The sequence below is a fragment of the Scyliorhinus torazame genome, chromosome 2, assembly GCF_047496885.1.
Source record: "Scyliorhinus torazame isolate Kashiwa2021f chromosome 2, sScyTor2.1, whole genome shotgun sequence".
Lineage (NCBI taxonomy): Eukaryota > Metazoa > Chordata > Chondrichthyes > Carcharhiniformes > Scyliorhinidae > Scyliorhinus > Scyliorhinus torazame.
The window spans coordinates 393,765,914-393,793,271 of NC_092708.1; the positions used below are offsets into that span (position 1 = coordinate 393,765,914).

A 27,358-nucleotide genomic window follows, 5' to 3' on the forward strand; every position below is an offset into this window, starting at 1 on the left:
TCGGGGCGTTGTGGCGCTGTTGTGGCGATTCTCCGGCCCGGCGCGGGGCTCGGAGTATCACCCCCCAGCTCTCCGAATGCACAAGTCCCTTAGTGCCATTCTCCCACCTTCACCCCATAGCCCTGAACACTGCACATTCTTCCTGTCTAATTCCCTCGTGAGCTATTCGATTGAACCTGCCTCCACCACAAACATAGGCAGCGCATTCCAAACCCTAACCACGCTCTGTGTGAAAATGTTCTCTCTCGCATCTCTTTTGCTTCTTTTACCAATTACTTTAAATCAGTGCACTCTCGTTCTCAATCCTTTCACAACTGGGAATGGCTTCTCCCCGTCTACTCTGTCCAGACCCCTCATGGTTTGAATACCTCTATCAAATCTCCTTTTTGTCTCAAGGAAGGCAGTCCTAACTTCTCTGATCTTAATTGAAATTCCTCATCCCTGGAACCAGTCTGGGGAATCTTTTCTGCACTCTCATCCATGCTTTCACACCGAAAGTGCACTGCCCAGAACCGGACGCAATACTCCAGCTGAGGCAGGACTCGTGTCTTACACAAGTTTAACAGAACCTCCTGGCACCTCCAGGCCAGCGTCGGGTGGTTTGCGCCACGCCAGCTGGCGGGGAAGGGGCTTGGCGCCACACCAACCGGCGCTGAAGAGCCTCCGACGGCCGGCGAGAGTTGGCGCATGCACGGGAGCGCCAGCGTGTGCAGGCGTCACCCAGCACATGCGGTGTTCATCTCCACGTCAGCCATGGTGGAGGACCACAGTGGCCGGCGCGGAAGAATAGAGTGCCCCCACGGCACAGGCCCGCCCGCGGATCGGTGGAACCGATCGCGGGTCAGGCCACCATGTGGGCACCCCCCGGGGCCAGATCCACCCCCCCCCCCCCCCCCCACCCCCACCCCCCGAGGATCCCGGAGGCCTCCGCGCAGCCAGGTCCCGCAAGTAAGGACCTACTCTAATTTACGCCGGCGGGACTGGCAAGAAACGGGTGGCCACACGGCCCATCGCGGGCCGGAGAATCGCCGGGGGGGGGGGTGGCGCCGCCAGCGGCTGCCGACCAGCACAGCGCGATTCCCGCCACCGCCAAATCCCCGGCGCCGGAGAATTCGGCAGCCTGAGGGGGCCGGATTCACGCTGCCGCCCGGCGATTCTGCAACCTGCCGGGGGCTCGATGAATCCAGCCCCAGATTACTAAACTCCTGCTGGTAAAAACAGCACAAGTGGGATAGCATCAAGATTCTCCGCCAATCCCCATAGCAGGGGGCAGCGGAAGGCGCCGAAGGGGGGTGGGGGAAGAGTGGCAGAGTCATGAACGGACGGATTCGTCACAATCAATTCAAAGGGTGTATTTCATCAGCACAAAGGGGAAGGTGGAGATTAATCACCCCTGCCCTGCTCCAATTTTTAATTCCCATTAGGTTGCAAGAGAAGACCAGGACTGGCCTTACAGACATACAAAAGAATGAATTGACATTGATCTGCCTTTAAGCATCTTCAGAGAGGCCATTTACGCTCAGCCCTGGTGGAATCAAGCCAAATGAGCTTTTAAAATTATGCTCAGGCCCAGAGAGATGTGTCAAACCAACCTACATACTGCAGTACGACTTCACATTCAAACCACCTTCCGACAAGTGGACCAAGCTCCCGAATCAAGACACCCACTGTCCTACTCGCCTCACTCATACCCCAACCACCTTGGCAGCAAGATATTACACTAAGGTCACTTGGAACACTTCAGCCAATGACAAAGGCTGCAGCTCTGCTGACAGAACCACAACCTCCAAAACAGTGGATCTTTTATACACAAGAGATGTGTCCACTTGTACAGAAAGCTAAAACTAGGGGCCAGAAATACAAAATAGTCACAAATAAATACAATTCAGAAATAGCTTTTTAACCAGGGAGCAGTGAGGATGTAGAGCTCACTACCTACCACAGGGAGTGGTTGAGACAAATGGCACAGATGCAGTTAAGGGCAAATTAAGTTGTGCATAAGGGAGAAAGGAATGGAAAGATATACTGATAGGGTTGGATGAAGCAAGATGGGGGGGAGGCACCTCGGGGCATAAATACATGGGTTAATGTGATATGCTGTGGTAGGTGGTTGGATCACAGAATTTTAAATGTAACGTTTATCATTTCGCCCAATGTGCTTGTGCCAGGAGTATTTCCACTTACCCCACCCTTTTCCCCTGCCCTTGTTTTCTTTTCCAGATAGACATCTGCTTTCCTTTGAAAAGCCGATGCGATTCCGCTGCGTCCAACATTTCTGGTCAGAGACTGGGGGAGGGGTAGGCACTGTGGCACAGTGGTTAGCACTGCTGCCCCACGCACCGAGGACCCGGGCTCGATCCCGGCCCCGGGTCACTGTCCGTGTGGGGTTTGCACATTCTCCCCGTCTCTGCAGGGATCTCACCCCCACAACCCAAAGATGTGCAGGCTAGGTGGATTGGCCACGCTAAATTGGAAAAAAAAGAATTGGGCACTTCAAATTTAAGAAGAAAATTCTGGGCAGGCACACCACCTCCTAATAATCCACTCCATCTATCTCCTAATAATCAATACCTTGTGTTGCCCTATTATGTATTTTCTTTTATTCCCTTTTCTTCCCACGTACTTAATGAGCTGCTCGCAGAAAAATACTTTTCACTGTACCTTGGTACACATGACAATAAACAAATCCAATCCAATGTGCAGGATTAATTTACCGCACACCGGTCCCTGGTTTCTCTTGCCAATTATCTCAAGTGTATCCTCTCTAGTTACAGACTCACTAAGCAGAGAAACAGCTTTTCTCTCCAGGTTTACTTCAAAAGTCTGAAATCTGTTTGAGTTCCATTTCACCTTCCGTCAAATGAAAAGTGCCTTCCATTTCTCCTCATAACCGCAGTCTCTTAAGGGAAACTCTTACACTCTTCTCTTTGGCCTTGAAATCAGCCTTGTTCTGAACGGTGGGACTGTATGGGTTACATTTAACCACTGCAGTATGCCCACTTATGCAGTCCAAAGACCAGAAACATCTTTGGACACATGCGCAGTTACTCTATAAACCCCAAACTATTTGACTAAGAACTGAAACTCTGAAGGGAAGATGGGTTCCAATACACCAAAGTGACGATTGGTTTACAGAGTTGCAAATAAAGCAATTGTAAGTAACTAGGAGCGGACTATCTCAGATCTCGCATATCAGAGAGCCACATTCATTTCCTTCTCTTACAAGCTTCCCTTCCCCTATGGAATAGCTGGCACTTTTAAGGGTCAGGGAAGGGCGGTATGAATTTCTGGTAATCACCAGACAGGACACGATGTCAATTCCCGCCACTGATCTGATACACCCCAATATTTAAAAAAACCTACCAGCACAACTTTCCCTTCCTTCCCAGCCCTACTTATCGGGACTGAACAGATGACAGGAGACTTCAGTTTAAGTTTGCAATCACCGTTAGCCTGGTAAGCTCACTGTGATAATCACACATTGCAACAGAGAGAAGTGCTCCTCCTGTCTATAGATTGTAAATAAAAGTGGGGCAGCACGGTGGCGCAGTGGTTAGCACTGCTGCCTCACGGCGCCGAGGACCAGGATTCAATCCCGCCCCCGGGTCACTGTCCGTGTGGAGTTTGCACATTCTCTCCGTGTCTGCGTGGGTCTCACCCCCACAACCCAAAGATGTGCAGGTTAGGTGGATTGGCCAGGCTAAATTATTATAATAATCTTTATTATTGTCACAAGTAGGCTTACACTAACACTGCAATGAAGTTACTGTGAAAAGCCCCTTGCCCCTTAATTGGAAAAAAAAATAATTGGGTACTCTAAATTTATTTTTTAAAAAGGAAATAAAAGTGACTTACATATTAGATTACTATCGGGGAGGGGGTGGTTGGATCGAGGGGTCATATAAAAAAAAATAGCTGTGAAATATTCACACATTTGAAATGCCCTGTGGTGATATGCATCACAAAAATACACAAGGGGTTAATGTAAATACATTACGACTAAGTAAACACTATCGGGAGCACCAGAGACGTCAGGACATGCAGACATACAGCTAATGAACACATAGAATAGGACACGACCAATGGGCAGTCAAGACACCCAGAGGTGACACTACCACAAGGGGGCATTACACAACCCATATACAAGGACGGGGCGCACATGCTCTCTCTCTTTCCACAGGCGACACTTAAGAGAGTAGGACAGGGACAAATCAGAAGCATTATACCCACCACGTGGCTTAGAGCAGACTGGTTTGTTAGACTGAGTTACCACAGCAAGATTAGCAGGAGAGTCGAACTCATAGAGAATTGTGCTAATGGTTCAATAAATCACACTGAACTTACTTCAAAGTCTGGAGTATCTTTCGGTCAAAGCTGCGTCGAGTTGCAGCCTGTGTTATCCCAGAGTACATAACACAACAGGGTATCAGTATCAGTGTTGAATCTATATAGTTCAACTCAGCAAGATCCGTGACTACCAGCAACAGCACCCAGGCAAGATGATCGAGATTCCGGTTCCTCAGCAGCTCAGGTACCACGGCAATCTCAGTGCCAACTAGCATGCATTCAAGCAGAGATTTGAGATTTACATGGCAGCATCCGACCTAGATGGCGTGGCCGATGTTGAGAAGATAGATCTTCTACTCACCATTGCGGGTGAAAGTGCAACAGAAATCTTCAACTCCTTCAAGTACTCCAAAGGGCAGGACAAAAAAGACTTCCAGACAGTCCTGGACAAGTTTGAAAACTACTACGAGGTAAACACAAAAGAAATCGGTAAAACTGGCGCCTATACTCACCACGAGGCAAAGGTAGGCTTGCAACAGATGCAAACGGCAATTTTGATTGGCAGCCATCTTGCGCAAGGAGCCGCACATGCACAGTTGCGAAAAGAGCGCACAGTAAAGGAAAAGCGATCTGCGCATGCAATCCATTCCTACGCTCTACGTCACAAGCGATATGACGTCAGAGGCCCCGGACCACGCCCACTTAAAGGGGAAATGTCCGAAAATAGTGAAAAAAGAATTTTACGCCTGAAAACACAATTCTTTCACCTGGAATGACAGCACAATGCCTGAACTTCGACCAGTAGCTGAAAGTAACCTCCACAGCGAGACCACTGCACACCTCCGTTGAGAGCACACAGATCGACTCCACAGCGAGACCACTGCATGACTCCACACAGGGAGCAATGCCAGACTCCACAGAGAGAGCGATACAAGCCTCCACAGCGAGCTCGTTGACAGACTCCACGATGGAAACAACGCAAGACTTCAGAGTGCAGTCCTTGCATGAACAAGACCATGAAGGTCTAGCAACCTTATCTGAGCAACCAGCAGCAGACGATGCAAGTCTGCCACGCTCAAGTGCACAGCAAGACGACTATGACAGCTCATCTAACCGACAAGCAGAAACTGAAGGTCTACCCACTGTATGTGCGACAAGTGACAAAGGCTTCACAATCCCATACAAGATGTGCGACATCTCAGCGAGACTGACAGATCTCAGCTCGTATGTACAGAGGCACTCGACAATCAAAGTGAGACTACTGGTGCGTCCAGTGAGACCATGTCAATTTGAACCTCATCCACTCAAGCCTTTCCACAAGAAAATGAAATCTTGAACATTTTGACTCCAGATGAGGACCATCAAGAAACCAAAGCTGATTCAGGTGAACCAGAACGGACTCCAGACGAGGAGCATCAACAAACCGAAGATGATTCCAATGAACCGGACATGACTCCAGACGAGGAGCATCAACAAACCGAAGATGATTCCAATGAACCGGACATGACTCCAGACGGGGAGCACTGAGGAATCAAAGACGAAACACTCAATGAAACAGCAGATGCCACAAAGGACACTGACACAAGTAACTTTGTGAAGGACTCGAATTCTCCACTCGGTGTGGTCATTGAGCGCAACAAACACAACAACAAGCAGGTCAATAACAACAATGACAACAACAATAGAACAACAACTGGTACGACATGGTACAACTCTGCCCATGAAGGACAATGTTACTGCTCAGCTCAGAACAATGGCAAGAGTGCAAACATACCATGGCATCTCAACGCATCTTACCAATTCACGTTTGCTACACCACGGACAAGCAAACCAGCTTTCAGGAAAGAGGTCATCAAGAATTGCTACCACAAGCATTAAAAAAAAAAGAGTCCACCTCAGACAATTAAGTGATTTGACCATTTGAACACCTCCTGATGACTTCTTGGTTACGTAAACACCAGGACACTGATGGCGTTCACAAGGGAATGACAACATCAACATCGACACTTCCATAACAGCACAAGAATGCCACTCGACCGTGCAAATTCATGAACTTTGCACTCAGAACTATTATTTGGTATTGTATAATCCTCAATGTCATCATAACTCCTCCTGTACTTGGAGCTATCCAATAATGACCTCTCCTTCCCAATCCAAGCTCGAATTGGAAAGCGCAGGTGTGTGGTCATTGGCTGAGGATGTGTCCAGCTGGAACGTGATGCAGAGTGGGAAGTAAATGTATCGTCATTGAGAGTCACCTTCAGGACTGGAGGGGAGAAAACCGGCAGTTTAAAGAATTTCAATTGATTCCCACCTGCCAGAAGCCTGGTCCTGGAGTCATGTGTAACCAAAACATTTGATTCCTGTATCCTGAAAATATTGAAATGAAGTGAGACCACATTCAGTGCTGTGCGTGGGTTTTGGGCAGCACGATAGCACAGTGGTTAGCACAATTGCTTCACAGCTCCAGGGTCCCAGGTTCGATTCCCGGCTTGGGTCACTGTCTGTGCGGAGTCTGCACATTCTCCCCATGTCTGCCTATGGGTTTCCTCCGGGTGCTCCGGTTTCCTCCCACAGTCCAAAGATGTGCAGGTTTGGTGGATTGGCCATGATAAATTGCCCTTAGTGTCCAAAAATTGCCCTTAGTGTTGGGTGGGGTTACTGGGGTATAGGGATAGGGTGGAGGTATGGGCTTGGGTAGGGTGCTCTTTCCAAGAGCCGGTGCAGACTCGATGGGCCGAATGGCCTCCTTCTGCACTGTAAATTCTATGTCTATAACTATTATTTGGTATTGTATAATCCTCAATGTCATAATAACTATTCTTTGATCTTGTATAGTCATCACAGTCATCATAACTTGTACATGTCATCACTTATTTACCTGTTTTTGTTCAATATCTCTTTAACACTGTACAGAAAATATGTAACACGAAAAAAGGGGGATGTGGTGATATGCATCACTGTAAATACACAAGGGGTTAATGTAAATACACTACGACTAAGTAAACACTAGAGGGAGCACCAGAGACGATATGACATGCAGACATACAGCGAATGAACACATAGAATAGGACACGACCAATGGACAGTCAAGACACCCAGAGGTGACACTACCACAAGGGAGCATTACATAACCCATATACAAGGACGGGGCACACATGCTCTCTCTCTTTCCACAGGCGACACTTAGAGAGTAGGACAGGGGCAAATCAGAAGCATCACACCCACCACATGGCTTAGAGCAGACTGTTTAGTTAGACTGAGTTACTATAGCAAGATTAGCAGGAGAGTCGAACTCATAGAGAACTGTGCTAATGGTTCAATAAATCACATTGAACTTACTTCAAAGTCTGGAGTATCTTTCGGTCAAAGCTGCATCGGGTTGCAGCCTGTGTTATCCCAGAGTACATAACACAACATGCCCCATTTGAATAATCAAGTCACAGCATGTAAAATCTCTGCTGTACTCTGCCCACGCACAGCACTGAATGTGGTCTCACTTCATTTCAATATTTTCAGGATACAGGAATCAAATGTTTTGGTTACACATGACTCCAGGACCAGGCTTCTGGCAGGTGGGAATCAATTGAAATTCTTTAAACTGCCGGTTTTCTCCCCTCCAGTCCTGAAGGTGACTCTCAATGACGATACATTTACTTCCCACTCTGCATCACGTTCCAGCTGGACACATCCTCAGCCAATGACCACACACCTGCGCTTTCCAATTCGAGCTTGGATCGGGAAGGAAAGATCATTATTGGAAAGCTCCAGGTACAGGAGGAGCCCTCGCCAATTTATTGAACCTCGTGCAGGTATGGGTTGTTCCGAGCCAATGTGGCGTCGCCTCCCATTTTTTTGTATTTTTTTATAAATTTAGTGTACCCAATTCATTTTTTCCAAGGGACAATTTAGCGTGGCCAATCCACCTACCCTGCACATCTTTGGGTTGTGGGGGTGAAAACCACGCAAACACGGGGAGAATGTGCAAACTCCACACGGACAGTGACCCAGAGCCGGGATTGAACCTGGGAGCTCGGCGCCGTGAGGCAGCAGGGCTGACCCACTGCGCCACCGTGCTGCCCGGCGTCGCCTTCCATTCGATCCCACCCCCACGGAGGCCGGCTAACCCAGCAGAGAGCTCAGTCCAACAAAGCGGGAAGCACAGCACAAGGACAGGTTCAAAACTCGGGCGGTAATTTTAGGTTGACTCATTGGAAAACGGGAGCAAACCCAACACGCACCGTACACCAGCTGTGGCGAACATGTGGAGCGTACCTCGCAGAAGGTTCCGGAATAACCCCGTATGCAGTGACAGTGGAAGCCACCGAGCAGGTCCTGACATTGTCCTCCATTCAGGCAAGGTTTGCTTGCACATTCGTTCATTTTGAATTCGCAGTTTCTGCCAACAACCCCACGTGGGCAGAGGCACTGGTACCCTTGTACATCATCGTGCTGAAATGTTAAAACATAAAGAGGTTATAGAGACAGCAAAAAAAACCTCCAGTACTTTGCAGAGGCACAGAAAGGTGCCGGCAGGAGGCACCTTGGGGGGGAAAAACGGGGGAGGAAATGTTAGACACAAACAGACAGCAAAGCAGAACCACAGTCGGGGACATGACTGAGAGGCAGGAAGAAAAAAATCAGAATGAGACATTTGCTGGAATTCTCCGGCCATTGGGATTCCATGGTCCTGCCGGCAGAGCAGCCCCCCCCCCAGCGGGCTTACCGGTTGCGTGGGGTGGCTTCAATTCACGAGCAGAGGGAAGAGAGAATCCCGCCCCCAGTGAACAATGCACCACCAAGAGAATTCGGCCCATTAAGAGCACTTTCAGAGGGTCGGTGCAGACTCAAAGGGCCAAACTGCCTCTTCCTGCACTGTGGGAATTCTATGAACTCTAGAACAGGAAAGAAATGAACCCCACTGGACCTATGAGTTTTTTTCTCCACTGGTGTTAGATGTGCCAAGCACTGCAGAGAGTAGCGCCTGGAGAATTCTCTATTTGTTGATGTTCTGGCATGTTTTTCCGAATAGAGGGCACTCCTCAGGGAAACTCCGGTTAGGGGAAACTGTGTTTTTTTTTTATAGAAACATTGAAGGGGATCCCAAAGAGGGCGCCATGTTTGTAGGGAGTTTGAGAACCCTGTACTACAGAGGACACACAACTACCCACTGAAGCAAAGGCTAGGCAACTTGCAGCATTTACCAACAAAACTTCAAATGTAAGACGCGTCTTAACCAGTTTGCTGCAGGTACAGAAACAGGCCCTTTTACAGGAGGCTCTAGTTTAATCTGCAAATTACTCTTCACAGTCACAGTACCAAACAAGTGGACACTGAAATGGAGGCGTGACTCAAAGGCTAGCAATGAGTTTAACCAAAGTTGCCTTGAGGAATATGCTGATGGCAGAGATGAATTTAGGGCGAAGGAGGCTTGTATCCAGCATTAACGCTGACATAAAGCTGTTTCGATACTACACATTCTTTGTAATTCTATTTAAAACATTCCTTTTCATACCTTACACATTGCTCCATTCTGGCACTGTCCATGGCAGCCACGGACATCTGAAGAGGCAACAAGTCCACAATTACATGAGGTATAACATAAAGGACACTATATAATGTAGTCTGCTTCGCTGTTTGAACTTGCCCTTCTCATTTCCCAACATGCCTATATATAAAAACTGAACACATGCAGAAAAACACATGCAGGCCCACACAAATCCTCTGCAGATGAATTCCCTCCAGTGAAAGGAGGGGCTTGTTTCACAGCGAGAGGAGCGATCACCATTATTTCCCTGCTGCTATAATCCAGAGACAAATCCCCCTTTTCAGAGCACCGAGATACACGGGGCCATCCAGGGGCGCGACGTCCATACAGGCGCTCCACCTGTGCGCGGGTAGGCAGAGCGTGTCGGCACATCATTGGGCAGTGGAGGCTGTCACACCCAAGCCCAATCCTTTCCTTCGGCGTCCATCCTTTCCACCAAAGGGTCACTGAGCAGTGATCGGGAACAGAATTTCCAGCTCATTTCTCTCCTGGTCCCCAGCAGACACAGACCGATACCCTCTGAAAACTGTTCTCTCCACCAGCTAGTAAGGCAAGGATAGGCGGTGTATGGGAGCAGCACCACCTCTGCAAGCCATAGAACCATCTGACTTGAACCCAACATTGAGTCAAAGATACTGGAACTCCCTACTTAAAGCCTTGTAGGAGTGCCATAGGCATTCAAGAAGGTTTCAAGGGCAATTAGGAATGAGTACTGAATGCGATCTTTGCCAGTGACCCCCACTGGGTGAGAATCAAGGGCCTTGCTGAACTGTACCACTCCATGAGTGTCCCAGCAGTGGGGGAGGGGGGGGCAGATATAAACCTGTGCTGACTACCAGCATCATCTTTGCTTTGTGAAAAACGCAGTCAATGGTTAGCACGACACATCAAAACTATACACGTGTATTTTCATGTACATGAATATATAAAGTGAATACTGACGGATGTCACAGTTCTGTCCAGACCATCCCAGGAGGCAGTCACAGTAATATCCACCAATCAAGTTTCTGCAAGAATAAGCATTAACGCAAGGCTCCATCTCACATTCATTAGCATCTGTGAAAGGACATGGGAGAGAGAGAAAGAAAGAAAGAAAGAGAGAAAGAGAGAGGAAGAGGAGAGTCAGCAACTGCAGCTTAAAAAGCAAACAAGCAGATTAGCTGCAAAAAGACCCAAACATTTAATCACCAAGAACCCATTTCATCCAGTCGCATTATTTAAAATGAATACCAGCAGAGATCAGCACTAAACCCTAAGCCGGGTTGAGCATATATTGACAAGCTTGTTTAATCACGTGACAATTTTTCCTCTTGAATAGCACCCATGCTTTACTCTGTCCATCGGTGTGAGCTCAGAGAGTACTGCAGCTCAGCGCGTCCCCACCGGTGGGCTGAGCCCTCAGTAATTGTAGCACACAGCAGAGGGGTGTAAGGTTTCACAGCTCTTTGCTCAAACCTTGTTCTCTCTAGAACAAAGGAACATAACGAGGCCTTTCAACCTGTCACATCATTCAATTAGATCGGAGATCTAATTACATGCATCACAGTGGGTAGCACTGCTGCTTGACAGCTCCAGGGTCCCAGGTTCGATTCCCGGCTTGGGTCACTGTCACTGTCTGTGCGGAGTCTGCACGTTCTCCCCGTGTCTGCGTGGGTTTCCTCCGGGTGCTCCGGTTTCCTCCCACAGTCCAAAGATGCGCAGGTTAGGTGCATTGGCCGTGCTAAATTGCCCTTTGTGACCAAAAAAGGTTAGGTGGGGTTATGGGGATAGGGTGGAGGTGTGGGCTTAGATAGGGTGCTCTTTCCACGGGCTGGCGCAGACTCGATGGGCCAAATGGCCTCCTTCTGCACTGTAAATTCTTTGAGAGACCTGCATCTTAACTGCAACTAGCTGCTAACTAATGTCAACAGAGTTCCGAAGGCAGAGTGCTCCAGATTGTGAAGAAAGTGCATCCTGGCATAACTCCTGATCGATGTAGTTTGAGCCAATAGCACAGAGCTTCAGCAATTAGCCATTGGGTGATACCAGGAGGAAGGGATCGAGGTGGTGATGGGAGGAAAGTGGCTGTCAATTGCAAAAAGAATCCCGAATAATCTTCATAATAAAAAAATCACCCAAAAGATGTGATTCGGCCTCGAGCTAATTAATGTAGGAGCAAAGGTTTCTCCTGCAATGATATCTGCCAGATTCCCACCCAAAGAAAACACTTCAAATTTATTACAGGGTCAGGTGCCTGCCAATGATGTTAATGCATTTTCCTGGTCACCACAGCAGATCATATATTGTGTTTCCCTATACAGCAATCATCACAATTTCAAAAAACAGGAAACAGAAGTTAGTGAATTTGAGATTTCAGGAAAGAAATTCAGCAGCACCACCACCAAACAAGGCACCAGACTGAAGCAATGTCAACCCTACTCAAGGCCAAGCCACCACAGCTCCAGGAGCCCAACCCTGCGCACACACCCCAGGCTTCTTTCAAGAGCTGAAATCGTCGTGCAGAAAAAGATTCTACAGGCCATTCAGCACCTCAAATCTATCTGCCCATTCAGTTCGAATAGGGCTTCTGCTTCAACTCCATTTAATCTGCCTGTTAAAGAATATTATCTGTAGCCGGGAGCCTTGCCAAAGTTATCGACAACCAGTTTGTGTATGAGCAGAAGCTCATGTGTAGCTCCTTACCCAGCTGGCAAGTCTTCCCGATCCACTGCTGTGGGCAGATGCACACAAATCCATTAACGTGATCAATACAAGTCCCACCATGTGCACAAGGGCTGGACTCGCATTCATTTATGTCTGTAGAGACAGAGAGAGAGGAGAGAGAGCCAAGGTCAATAATGTAGAAACTCAAATAATTACTGCTCAGAGATTACAAAACATTAGGTACAGATTTCTACAAATCTTTGAATGTTTTTCAATCTCTACACTACAAGCAGCCTAACACCAAAATGAACATATTACAATCCCAGACCAGACCCCAACAGTTGCTAGGATACCGGACAGAAACCCCAATATTTTATTTAATTTGTAAGACTGTGAGGATAGGACACTTCGCTCCACGAATGATCCCACGCACAAACAAGGATATGGTATACATATAATTTTTAAACTTTATTACTAATTTAGGAGTAAATAACTTTAACATACAAGAAAATAATAAACAATAAAATGAAACACTAAATCCTAACTGTTATCTTTTATCTCCACTCAAGCAAAACCCAAGCAAAATCTATTTTAAATACAGTTAGCGGACCCAGGAATATTGAGATGTCTTGGATAAACTACTTTGAGAGAGAGATTCTTCAGAAACCAGCTTGCAGATTCTTGCCTGTGTCAAAGCTACCGTTTAACTTCTCAGCATTTGGCAAAAGGCTGCTCATCTATTCACATCCCCAATCTAAACTGCTTTATTCCAGAAACTCAACGCCTGACTGCTTCAGTCCCGGTTCCTCCCATTCACTACGTCTTACTAAGGCCAAATGCAATGTCTCTAATTATCTACTCCCCAGGGAGCCTTTATATAAACAAAATCCCATTAGCCCTTACTTTTACAATGCTTTAATTATCCCTTTCGTGGCCACAAAGCCCGGCTGTCTTTCAAACCAGGATTTTTAAAAACATGACTGCAGCAGTCACATACAGACCCTAACCCAGGCTTTTTACCCTTACTGCACCAAATTCACACAATACCATATATCGGAAATTCTTACATTCATCACAAACAGAAAAGATCACATGGAGTAAGTTTCCATGAGAACTGAGATGTTAAACTGAGGTCTTGTTACCCTTCATCTCCATGGTGTTATCTGAAGAGAAAACAGTGTGTGTGTGCCAACATTTCTCCTTTAGCCATCACCACTGGAAACAAATTGAATCGGCATTTTGTGGGGGGGGGGATCTTGCTTTGTGTGAAAATCGGTTGCCATTATGTGCCTAATTACCAATCTGCTGCAGTAAAACGTGATCAACAGCAGGCACGGTACTTTCGGACATTTAAGTGACATGATAAAGAACTAGGGCCGAAATTCTCCCCCAACGACGCGATGTCCGCCGACTGGCGCCAAAAACGGCGCCAATCAGACGGGCATCGCGCCGGCCCAAAGGTGCGGAATGCTCCGCATCTTTGGCGGCCTAGCCCCTCAATGTTGGGGCTAGGCCGACGCCGGAGGGATTTCCGCCCCGCCAGCTGGCGGAAATGGCGTTTGTTGCCTCGCCAGCTGGCGCGGAAATGCGGCGCATGCGCGGGAGCGTCAGCTGACAGTTTCCCGGCGCATGCGCGGGAGCGTCAGCGGCTGCTGAAAGTTTCCCGCGCATGCGCAGTGGGGAGAGTTTCTTCTGCCTCCGCCATGGTGGAGGCGGTAGAGGAGGCGGAAGGGAAAGAGTGCCCCCACGGCACAGGCCCGCCCGCGGATCGGTGGGCCCCGATTGCGGGCCAGGCCACCGTGGGGGCACCCCCCGGGGTCAGATCGCCCCGCGCCCCCCCCCAGGACCCCGGAGCCCGCTCACGCCGCCTGGTCCCGCCGGTAAATACCAGGTTTGATTTACGCCGGCGGGACAGGCAATTTCTGGGCGGGACTTCGGCCCATCCGGGCCAGAGAATTGAACGGGGGGTCCCGCCAACCGGCGTGGCCCGATTCCCGCCCCCGCCCAATCTCCGGTACCGGAGACTTTGGCCGGGGGCGGGATTCATGGCGGCCAACGGCCATTCTCCGACCCAGCGGGGGGTCAGAGAATGACGCCCAGGATAGTTGTTTTTTTGAAAAATGTGTTCATTCACAGGGAGTGAGCGTCGCTCAGAAGGTCAGCATTCATTGTCCATTCCCAATTGCCCTCGAGAAGATGGTGGTGAGCCGCCTTCCTGAGACAGCAGTCCTGGTGGTGTAGGTACACACGCAGTGCTGTCAGGGGAGTTCTGGGTTTATAACCCAGCAACTATGAGAGACAGTGATACATTTCCAAGTCAGAATGGTATGGCTTGGTGAGAACTTGCAAGCAATGGCGTATTTTCTAGTTATGAATGACAGTTCTTCTGATCTGTAGGTCATTCAACAATAGAAGGGAGTAGAACAAAACCTGCCTGCTTTCCAAGGCAATGCACCCCATCTTTGTCTCATTATCTTGGGTGGTCTTGAGTCTTGTGTCCAAAAGTCAAGAGGGCAGACTTGGGTCAGCCAGATTGATGGAAGCTCCTTCTCAATGAAGAAGGTAGAAGTCTGCCACTGGGCATTACGGTTAAAGTCACCACAGACATCACCCCAAAATGTCCATGTGATGAATGCCAGTGCTTCGCCAAGAACCCTCTGGGAAGTGCAACCCTTCCAACTGTGCAACTCCTAATAGATGGAGCCACAGGAATTTACCTATTCTTGTCACAATATAAAGCTTCCAAAAAGAAACTCATTACAAAATATGCAAAAGCTAACTTTCTGCCTTCTTTTCCTCTTCCACTCACCGCCAAGTGCTCCCTCCACCCATAATTAACCAGAATCTGCATATACTCTGTTCACCATTTTCCCAAGAGTGTAAGCACTGTCCAGTAGGATAAAGAGACTTACAACAAATACTTTTTTTTTTTAAATTTAGAATACCCAATTAGTTTTATCTAATTAAGGGGCAATTTAGCGTGGACAATCCACCTAACCTGAACATTTTGGGTTGTGGGGGCGAAACCCACGCAAACACGGGGAGAATGTGCGAACTCCACACGGACAGTGACCCAGAGGCGGGATCGAACCTGGGACCTCGGCGCCGTGAGGCAGCAGTGCTAACCACTGCACCACCGTGCTGCCCTTGACATCCAACAAATACTGACAGCTCATTAACAGACAGTGTAAGCGAGAAAGAATGATGCACCTCAGGCCCAAGGATACCACCTTTACAGCCAGAGGGACAAGATGACTCTCGAAGATCTGCCCAAATTTCTTTAAATGATGTACATGCTACAAGATGCACTGCAGGAACTCACCAAGGTTCCTTTGGCAGCCCCTTCACTGTCGCTGGGGCAAAATCCTGGAACTCTCTCCCTCACAGCACAGGTGTACCTACACCTCAAGGACAGCAGCGGTTCAAGGCGGCAGCTCACCACCACCTTCTGAAGGACAACTAGGGATGGACAATAAATGCTGGCCTAACCAGCGACGCACACATCCCATAAATTGATTATAAAAAACATCATTATCCTGGGATCAATTCTTCCGTGATCCTCGAACCTCTATTCCCATTCAGCCACACTTTTGTAACTGCACCTCTTCAAAGCACGGAAGCAGAATGCACAAACTGGAAAGTTTGTCTTGAACTTTGCTCGCTTGGTAGTTGCCAGCCCCCTCCACATCCAGTGCAGCTGTGGGGTGGTGCTAACTGCCTGCAGTTGTCCAATCAGCTTAATCAGGAGTCGGCAGCCCCTCACTATTACCCAGTATGTGTACCCTGTTGACCTGTCAATGCTGTCCAAAGAGTGCGCCCGAGAGTTGGTGAGCTCTTGGCACTGTTCAGAGGAAGCCCCATGCACCAGCAGGCACAGTATCAGGTGCAAATCTCCATTACGAGGTCAATGGCACTCTCCAATTGTGAGAAATCTCTCTCAGATAATTTTCCCTCCTTGCTTCTATCCTGTTGCAAACACAAGCCTTAGCCAAGAGTACTGATGGGGAGGTTCTCTCCAAAGGAGATGATTATGGAATAAATGATTTTTACTTTCTGTGAATAATGATGGATGACAAGATTACCTCAGGTAGCCTGAACATGTATAGCCATTATTCTCATTTTTGTGTATTGGGGAAAATCAAGAGAGACATTATCTGAAAATGCGGATTGATGCTAGTAGCTGCACAAACTCATTTATTACATGATGTGGAGATGCCGGCGTTGGACTGGGGTGAGCACAGTACGAAGTCTTGCAACACCAGGTTAAAGTCCAACAGGTTTGTTTCGAATCACTAGCTTTCGGAGCACTGCTCCTTCCTCAGGTGGAATCATTTATTACAGCTATCACAGATTCAAATTCTGGTCTTGAATAACCTTTAATTAAATCATTCCATCAGAGGCAGTGGTGTTGCCAAGCCCCTAAGCTCTGGAATTCCCTCCCTAAACCTCCTCTCTGCCCTCCTTCAAGATGTTCCTTAAAATCTCTCTCTGGCCAAACTTTCTAGTTATCTGCCCTAATACCACACGTTCTCAGTGTTAAATTTTGCTTTATAACAACTTTGAACATTTTTTTTTAAATAGAGTACCCAATTCATTTTTTCCAATTAAGGGGCAATTTAGCGTGACCAATCCACCTACCCTGCACATCTTTGGGCTGTGGGGGCGAAACCCACGCAGACACGGGGAGAATGTGCAAACTCCACACAGACAGTGACCCAGAGCCGGGATCGAACCTGGGATCTCGGTGCCGTGAGGCAGCAGTGCTAAGCACTGTGCCACCGTGCTGCCCTTCCGTTGAACATTGTAATACATAGTCACTGTTTAAATATATGTTCCTTGTGGCGACTTACTAATTGTACAGATTGTCCCATTCCAACCCGAAGGACAGTGACACTGGAATCCGGTTTCGACCTCGCTGCAGGTTCCTCCATTTGCACATGGGTTGGATACACAGGCATGCTCAGCTGGAAACAAGGTCAGAGGGGAGTTGGAATGAAACTCAAACATGGATAAAGAACTCACTCCCGCCCACGTCTGGACAAACCCAGGAGCAACAGAGGCCATTTTTCCTAAATTCTGATTGATGCGACCAACTCGGTGAAATTCACATTATAATATGCACGGCCACCACCTTGGAAATCTGGGTCCCAAGGCTAACTACAGAGGAGACGATGCAAGTTCTGAATCGAACTCTGTATTTTTAACATGAAAATTACAGTAAAGGATGGAGGCCATTGGTTCATCGCGCTGGCTCAAGGCCCATTTTCTCTGTCCAACATCTTCTCCTGCAGCTCAGTGTCACATTTTGCTTTATAATGCTTCTGCAAAGCACCAAGGGGATGTTCTCGTTATGTCTGCACGGGGTGTGTTTCAATTTCCCCGAGAGTCCCCCGATCTGGTTGGGGGTGGGAGGAGAAGGAAAAAAAAAGAGGGGAGCAGGAGAAGAGAAAGAACAGGCAGACGCCCTGCTCGCCTTTGCCGGATAATGTGTAGACAACAGGATCTAACTTGCTGAAAAAGTGTTTCTCCCTCTCGGCCCCTGCAACAGCCCCACCTCCCTTGCCCCCAAAATAGATGTTGGTCAGTCTGCCAATATACTACCGCCTTGGTCACACACACATAAAAACAGCTGCAGCACGGACAGCTCCAATAGAACCTTGGATAAATCACACCCGCTATACTAAGAGCTTCACTGTACGTGGGAGCAGAGGTGGATCTGTAGCTATGACTCACTTACCCACGTCACAGGCCTTGCCGGAATACCCTTCAGGACAGACGCACTGGTATTCGTCAGGCTCAGTGTTCATACAGGTCCCTCCATTCATACAGGGATGGTGCGTCCCACAGTAATTCAAATCTTTAGGAATAAAAAGAATTGTTTTGAGTTAAAGGGTCGGACACAAAAAGCCACATGTACACATCGAGATACCAGGGGCGCAATCTAACGGAAAAGTTTCTAAGGGTCACTTGTGACGGGTTTTGTTGGGAGCTTCCCGCTGGCTCTGTCAGTGAGTTCCTCACTGCTGTCTAACCACACTTCGTCACTTTCTTGGGCCATGGGGTCACCGGTTTAGCCCACACAGTTTTTTTCATCACTGGGAGCTGAACTCACTGGCCAGACCGGCTCCTCGGAGATCGGGCTGCCATTTTGAAAGGGTGTCCCCGATCTCCAAGTGAGCTTCATCCCCCACCCTGGGGCAATGCCACACCCCCCATGAGGACACCGCTGAGTGTCCCCCCCCCCCCGGCTTTACAAGTCTTCCCACACCTTTCTGTCCCCACTCCCTCCAGGACCCCCCCTTCCCCACCCCCAACCTTCCAGGAGCTCCTTCATACCTGCCCTGCACACCCCCACCTTCATTCCCCATCCTCCATTAATGGGCATGCCCCCCCCCCCCTTTCCGGCCCTAACCCTTGGCCAACCTGGCACCTGGGAAACCTGCGCTGCTGGTAGCTTGGAGGTGCCATCGGAGCACCTTGCCAGAGGGAGGGCCCAGAGGCAACTCTACACTATCTCTGGCTACCCAGGGGCCTCCGATGGCCTGGAGCCCCTCCACCCCCGGTGCCATTCTGCCTCGTCTACATTTGTACTCAATGGTGCCCAATTGGGGACTCCTTGGGAGGCCATTAGATTCCGGGTGAGTTTGCTTCAGTGGGTTTGAAACCTACTTCAGCGCACTCGGCTTGATCTCGCCCATTGTGGGATTCTGGTCATGCCTCTTCTCGGGACTTGGGTAGATCCCGTGAGGCCCACTGGCAGCCAGGGCGCCTGCGAAAGGCCTCACCTGGCATCTACCGGCCATGTCGTGCTCCTGGTCATGCACGACTTGGTTGGTAGATCGCGCCGCTGATATCCAACGGAGTGTGAAAAAGTGGCAACTTGATATTTATCCAGTGCAACCTGGACTCATCAATCACCCGTCAGCCAGTCACATATCACATGGATATTAAATAGTTTCCCTTTTAAACCGTCCTTCGGCAAAATAAGCCCCATTCTGAAAAGGTTGGAGTTATTATTACAGCAGTCAACATATCAGACTGGCAGATCAGCCCCACTAGAAGTTGGTAATGTGTAGGTTCAAACATAGTCAGGATTCTTCGGGGGTGCAAACAGGGGACCTCTGTTCAACACAATCACAAACTGAAGGTAGTAGACACGGACTTGTACACAAGTGATATTTGAGTAGAGGTGGGTGTGTGTCAGGCAGAGTGCCCTGAGACAGTGGAGCAGTTAAATGTTGCCAAATTCAAGGAGCCAGGTAGACTTCTGGCAAAAAAGGTGTTTGAGGGACTGCACACATGAAGCAGACAAAGGGCCCCATGGCACTTTTTGGGTCTTGGCCAGTCCGACATATTGCACACCATCAGCACGCCAGCACCTTTTCAAAGATAGGAAAAGGATCAACACTGGAATTTCAGTGAGTTACAGTGGCGGGTGGGTGGTGGAACTTCCACCATGTCTAACGGCAAAAACGCAGATTCCACTCATCGAACCGGACTTACACCTGGAAACCTCCCCGGGTTGCAGAGCTCTGGAGAGAAACACTGGCAAGCAGAGGCTGCTGGCTAGAGGCACGAGCAACACGGGGCGGTGCGCTGAAAATACCTGGCACTGCGATTAATTAAAGTTCCCCACAGAATACTGCTGCCAATATGTAAATTAACCACAAATTACTCAATAAACATTACATAACATTTTGAAGGAAACAGGCCCTCCAGCTTAGCTGGTCCATGCCAGTGTTCATGTTCCACTTGAGCCTCCTCTCACTCTACTTCACCTTCTATTCCTCCCTGTCCCCCTCCCATCCCCATGTATTGATTCAGCTTCCCCGTAAATACATCCATGCCATTTGCCTCAACGTCGCCTTCTGGTAAGGAATTCCACATTCTGACCACTCTGGTAAAGAGGTTTCTCCTGAATCCCCTACTGAATTGGTAACTTAACTTGTATTTATGAACACTTTGTTTCAGGCATCACCACAATGGATAGTGTTCTGATCGGCATATTCACCAATTTAATCAGCATTTGAAACAATCCCCCTCTCTCTCTCCATATCGCATCCGCAGAGCTGCCCGTGTGAAGGTGCTCGGGACACACATACCTTTGTCGCAGAGCAGGCCCCCCCAGTTGGTTTCGCAGTTGCACTGCCACGGCTCCATGCAAGTCCCATGGATGCATCCTGGGTATGGGATGCAGTCGTCACAGAACTGTCCTTGCCATCCGTAGAGACAGCTGAAAAGACAGGAGATGAAATAAGCTTAATTGCTTTGCATATGCCAAAAAATCAAGACACAAAGTAGTTTCGAGATGCTGCAGTCACATTATTGACTTAACATTAGATATCGAGTGTGGCTTAGTGCTGACACTCAAACCTCAGAGATAAGGTCATGAATCCAAGTCCCTATCCAAGCTGACTCCCCTCTCCCAGTGTTGCATTGAGGGAATGTTGCACTTTCAGCTGAGACATCAAAAAGGCAGGTAGACAATAATAATAATCTTTTTATTGTCACAAGTAGGCTTCCATTAACACTGCAATGAAGTTGCTGTGAAAAGCCCCTAGTCGCCACACTCCGGCACCTGTTCAGGTACACAGGGAGAATTCAGAATTCTCAGCCGGTACGGGAATTGAACCCGCGCTGCTGGCCTTGTTCTGCATTACAAACCAGCTATCTAGCCCACTGAGCTAAACCAGATGGGACTTCTGTTTAAAGTCCTTCAAGATTCAGGATGGTTGGTCATCAGCCCAAGACATTAATTCTGTTTCACTCTCCACAGATGCTGCCTGACCTGCTGAGTACATACAGCATCCATAGCATTTTGCTTTTGACAGAAATATATTCCTCGCTTCAAGACCCCCCCCCCACAAAAGGTCTGGAGTGACTGGGAGAAGCCATCATACAGTTCACAGGAGTCAGTTTAAATTCCACAAAAACGGAGAGAATTTGAATGAATCTCCTTTCAAAAATGGAAATTAAGAAGCCAAATTACCAAAACGAAATCCCCACGAGGGTCACCAACGTCCTTCAGGGAGGAACGGCTGCTGTTCCTATCCAATCTGAGTCTAAATGGGACTCCAGTCATGCTCTACCTGTTCTGATTATCGGCTGGCTCTGTTAAGGTGCAATTCTTTGAATTCAAGTGTTGTAGTCCACACGAGACCCACGGGGATGGACCAATTATTCCCCCCCCCCCCCGTCAGCCTCGTAGAATACGAGCCTCCCCACTGAGGGGCGGGGGCCCATCAGCAGAGTGATGGACTCTGGCAATTAAATCTCGTCCCGAATGGGAGCCGGGCAGAGTGACCTGGCTGGAACCTGAAGAGTATTGTGTGAATAGTTGTTTATTAATAAAATCGAGTTTCTTTACGCCTCTTGCTGTGGACTCCTTGGTGGCCATGAAATCAAGAAAGCCACGGGTCTAAGACCGGCCTGGAATGTGATAATAGGGATGCCATCCCTCTGGAGCAATGGGAAAGTTTCCATTTTCCCAATTTCTCCTCCCATCAAAATTAACAGCTGGTGCTTGACTACTACCCCACGGTGATGCCAACTCTAATCGTGCATCCAAATACTCCTTCATTTGCCAACCCAGACAGTAAGTAACAAGAAGCTATTTAATTTTGTGGGACAGCCATAGCTTGCTCCTTGTCCGTTCCATACCATGGTTGGATAGAGCATGGGAAGAGCATGGGATCTCAGCCGTGATTTGAGGTCTTAAGAGTATAGGTTGAACTACAAATTGGGCAGCACCATGGCGCAGTGGTTAGCCCTGCTGTCTCACAGTGCCGAGGTCCCAGGTTCGATCCCTGCTCTGGGTCACTGTCTGTGTGGAGTTCGCACATTCTCCCCGTGTTTGCGTGGGTTTCGCCCCCACAACCCAAAGAAGTGCAGGGTAGGTGGATTGGCCACACTAAATTGCCCCTTAATTGGAAAAAATGAATTGGGTACTCTAAATTTAAAAAAAAGAAACTGCAAATTAAAAAAGATAACTTTCTTTAACGTTTGTATGACTTCTGACTGTTCTAAAATGCTTCACAGCCAATGAGATATTTTTGAAGTGTACAGTAAGAAGTCTTACAACACCAGGTTAAAGTCCAACAGGTTTGTTCCGAATCACTAGCTTTCAGAGCGCAGCTCCTTCCTCAGGTGAATGAAGAGGTAGATGCCAGAAACATATATATGGACAAAGTCAAAAATGCAAGACAATGCTTTGAATGCGAGCATTTGCAGGTAATTAAGTCTTTACAGGTCCTGGCGGATCTGGTTAAAGAGGTGTGAATTGTCTCAAGCCAGGACAGTTGGTAGGATTTCGCAAGCCCAGGCCAGATGGTGGGGGGTGAATGTAATGCGACATGAATCCCAGGTCCCGGTTGAGGCCGTACTCACGTGTGCGGAAAGTGTAGTCATAGAATCATAGAATCTACGGCAGGGAGTCAGGCCCTTCGGCCCATACTGGTCCCTGCTAACCCAAAGGCCCATCAAAGCCAACCCCATTTGTCTGCATTTGGCCCCTATCCCTCTAAACCTTTCCTCTCCATGTATCTGTCCAAATGCCTTTTAAATGTTGTCAATATCCCTGCCTCAAGCACTTCTCCGGCAGCTCATTCCACATAAGTAAAAAAAGTTGCTCCTCGGGTTCCCATTAATTCTTTCCCCTCTTAATTTAAACCTATGCCCTCTAGTTCTCGATTCCTCATCCTGGGAAAAAGACTGAGTGCATTCACCCTATCCATGCCTCATGATCTTATCCACCTCTATAAGATCACCGCTCAAGCTCCGACGCTCCAAAGAAAAAAGTCCCAGCCTGTCCACTCTCTCCCTGTAACTCAGTCCCCTTGAGTCCTGGCAACATCCTTGTGAATCTCTTCTGCACTCTCTCCAGTTTAATAACATCTTTTTAAAAAACATCTTTTTTAACATCTTTCCGACAGCAAGGCGACCAAAACTGGCCACAATACTCCAGGTGCAGCCTCACCAACGTCCTGTACAATTGCAACATAACTTCCCAACTTCTATACTCAACGTCCTGACTGATGAAGGCCAGCATGCCAAAAGCCTTCTTCACGGCCCTATCCACCTGCGACTCCACCTTTAGAGAACCGTGCACCTGAACTCCAAGGTCCCTCTGTTCCACGATACTCCCTGTGGTCCTACCATTCACCGTGAAAGCCCTACCTTGCTTTGACTTTCCAAAATACAGCACCTCGCACTTATCTGTATTGAACCCCATTTGCCATTTCTTGGCCCACTTCCCCAGCTGATCAAGATCCAGCTGCAATTTTTGATAATCTTTCTCATTGCCACCTATTTTAGTGTCATCTGCAGACTTACTGAGAAGTCACTCTTGTAATGTTCAGAACATGGCAGCCCAATGGTGCATTGTTCCCACAAACAGCAAAGTGATAATGGTCAGATTATCTGTTTTAGATGTTTGATAGATGAATATCGACTCCCTTTGAAAATATCCTGGGATTTAAATTTTTTTAGAGTACCCAATTCATTTTTCTTCCCAATTAAGGGACAATTTAGTGTGGCAAATCCACCGACCGTGCACATCTTTGTGCTGTGGGGGTGAGATCCACGCAGGCACGGAGAGAATGTGCAAACTCCACACGAACAGTGACTCAGGGCCGGGATTCGAACCCAGGTCCTCAGCGCCGTAGGCTGCAGTGCTAACCACTGTGTCACATCCCACCCCGATCCTGGGATCATTTAAGTCCCCTTGAGGGGGCAGACAGGATCTCTTGCTGAACGGCTCCCTCCGACTTGCAGACAAATGAACCAGTGCCAAGAAAAACCGGCAAAAAGAGCCAAGTTAATACAGCGTCAGTAAAGAGAGCCAGTGTGAAATTAATACAGACTAATAAATACATTTCAAAATTTACTGATGTAAAAGCAAAATACCGTGGATGCTGAAAATCTGAAAGAGAGAGAAAATGCTGGAAATGCTCTGGCAGCAGTCAACATTATAGGTCAAGGACCTATGTTCAGAACAGTTCCCAAGGAGAGAGTCAGGGTTGAACTGGTAACGTAAACTCACGTCTTTCTCTTCACTGATGCTGCCAGTTTTTCCTGCACCTTCTGCTTTTATTTCAGATCTCCAGCATTTTGCTTTTATTCTCTGAAGGGTCCTTGGCCTGAAACGTTAATTCTTTCTCCCTCCACAGATGCTGCTCGACAGGCTGAATATTTCCACACTTTCTGTTACTATTTGCGTAATGTTGATTACCTTCATTTATAGCAACCTTCTTGTCTAGGCTTGATGCAAACAGTGTATGCAGCACACAGCAAATATGCACATTCCTATTACACTATGTTCCAAAAATCTCTGTTATCTACTTGCCTGAATGCTGAGCAGCTCTGAAAGTCAGGAATCAAAGTAACCGTAGCTTGAAGAGAAAAGGCAACCTCAATCCCTACGGCAGTGCCACAGATTAAAGTCAGCCATTAACCGCCACTGGAGATTTGGTCCTTTCTCCCTTCTCCCAGTCACTGCGCCATCCCACTCTTAATGATACAATTGATAAAGTTGTGCCCTGCAGAACTTTGAGTGATTTTTTTTGTGTGTGTGTGGGGGCAATGGGCGTATAATTTATTTACTTCATACTTCGAAGTTTTCTGCCAGTGGTGTGACGAAACAAGATGTCTCTGACTTGTGGATATGAATTAACTTTGCCTTCCTAGTCTCGTTGGAAGGAAAGGTGTTGATACAGAATTTACTGCACAGATCCAGGTGACTGAGGGTCTAACTACACCAGCGCTTTCTCCCCCCTTTGCTTCACTCCATCGCCTTATCTATTTTGTGCTCATCTAGCTTTCCCTTAAAGGTATTCACACTATCTGGTAGATTTGCTGGTACTATTTGAGTGTGGATGGAACCCCCCCCCCCCCCCCCCCCCCCCCCCCCCCCCCGGCGCGAACCATGGCCTCCAACGACTGGTGGGCCCAGTAGCTATGCTTCAGTTGGAACCTGAATCTGCAATAATCTCCTGTCAGGGAGACAATGACTTGGGTCGCCACGAGGCAACCAAAAATAACTTTCCTCAGAATAACGGCGTGACAGCTGTGATTTTAATCATTGGCAGCGACAGAAATATCCGCTTGCTGACCGACAACAATAAATGAAGTAACCTTTTACCAGATAGCTCCCTGCTTCTGCCCCTGACAAGCCAATTTCTAAACTGGAAGAACTCTGTTGTTTGGATGTTTTTCATTACTGGCAGCACACGGGATGAGATGGCACCGGAAGAGGCTATTTGGTCCGTCATGCACGTGCTAGCTCTGTGAAAGGATGATCCAATGTGTCCCATTCTCCTCTTTCCTCTTAAAAGTACAGTACGAAGTCTTACAACACCAGGTTAAAGTCCAACAGGTTTGTTTCGATGTCACTAGCTTTCGGAGCGCTGCTCCTTCCTCAGGAGAACCTGAGGAAGGAGCAGCGCTCCGAAAGCTAGTGACATCGAAACAAACCTGTTGGACTTTAACCTGGTGTTGTAAGACTTCGTACTGTGCTCACCCCAGTCCAACGCCGGCATCTCCACATCATGGCTCTTAAAAGTAGACATCCAATTCGCTTTTGTAAGTTGCTATTCAATATTTCCTACCCGGTCAGGCAGTACATTCTTTATCATAACACAATATATTATAGAAAATTAAATTCTCATTGCCCCTCTGGTTCTTTTGCTAATTATCTTGACTGTATCCTCTGGTTACCAATCCTCCTGCCAACTGACAGTATTTTCTTTCTGCTCTGTCAAAATTCTTCACAATTTTGAACAAATCCAGGACAGTAAGTACTGGAGTGCTCCAGTCAGGGAATTAGGAAAGCTAAGAGAGGATGAAAAAGCTTTGGTGGGAAGAATAAAGGATTTTTAAAAAAATATATAAAAGAGAAAATAAGAGTTGGACCTATTGTGGACCATATAGATGATGTGTATGTGGATCAAGCCCTCAATGAATACTTTGCGTCGGTCTTCACAATGGAAAAGGACGTGGGCAGGTGTAGACATCAGGTTGGAGGACTGCGAAATATGAAGAGGAAATTGAGAGAGAGGAGGTACTGGCTGGTTTAGCAGAATTAAAAGTGGTTAAATAATAATAATCTTTATTCTCACAATCTTGGTTTCGGACAAAGCTCGGCACAATATCGAGGGCTGAAGGGCCTGTTCTGTGCTGTACTGTTCTATGTTCTAAGTAGGCTTACATTAACACGGGATTGAAGTTACTGTGAAAATCCCCTAGTCTTCACATTCCGGCCCCTGTACCAAAAATGATTGAATAGAAACAGATGTAGGTCTTTTGGCCCTTCAAGCCTCCTCGCCATTCATTACCATGGCTGATCATCCAACTCAGTAAACCTGTTCCTGCTTTCCCCTCCCCGATATCCTTTGATCCCTTTAGCCCCAAAACCAAAGCCAACTCCTTCTTGAAAACATACAATGTTTTGGTCTCAATTGCTTTCGGTGGTAGAGAATTCCACAGGCTCACCACTCTCCCGGTGAAGACATTTCTCCTCGTCACGGGTGGCTGGTGCTGCTTTCCTTTGAGCAGCAGAGGTTGAGAGGGGACCTGGTAAAGATGTATCAGATTATGACGGGCATAGAAAGGATGGATAGGAAGGCACTTTTACCATTCGTAGAGGAAGGCATCGATTTAAAGAGTTAGAAGGTTAAGACGGGCATTGAGGAGAAACCTTGCCACCCAGAGGTGGTGGGAGTCTGGAACACTGCCTGAAAGGGTGCTGGAGCCAGAAACTCTCAGAACATCGAAGAACTATTTAGATATTCACTTACACTGCCATAACCTCCAGGGCTATGGGTCAAGTGCTGGAAAATGGATTTGTGTAGTGTATAGTCAGATCTTTGTTTGTTTGTTTTTTAA

The 27,358-nt window shown here is 47.8% G+C and overlaps 1 protein-coding gene across 2 annotated transcripts in view; it reads right to left on the bottom strand.

Annotated features, from left to right (window-relative positions):
- The window catches only part of jag2b (jagged canonical Notch ligand 2b), a 290,190-nt gene that overhangs the window by 41,200 nt on the left and 221,632 nt on the right, over positions 1 to 27,358 (bottom strand). The window contains exons 6-12 of one of the 2 annotated variants that reach the window (XM_072494244.1): positions 20,581 to 20,711; positions 18,216 to 18,335; positions 17,329 to 17,442; positions 12,518 to 12,631; positions 10,778 to 10,891; positions 9,803 to 9,849; positions 8,563 to 8,739 (exon numbers count right to left, since the gene is read on the bottom strand). In XM_072494244.1, the coding sequence (XP_072350345.1) occupies positions 8,563 to 8,739; positions 9,803 to 9,849; positions 10,778 to 10,891; positions 12,518 to 12,631; positions 17,329 to 17,442; positions 18,216 to 18,335; positions 20,581 to 20,711 (817 nt within the window). The remainder of the gene's footprint in view (positions 1 to 8,562; positions 8,740 to 9,802; positions 9,850 to 10,777; positions 10,892 to 12,517; positions 12,632 to 17,328; positions 17,443 to 18,215; positions 18,336 to 20,580; positions 20,712 to 27,358) is intronic. The other variant, XM_072494245.1, reaches the window with a different exon arrangement.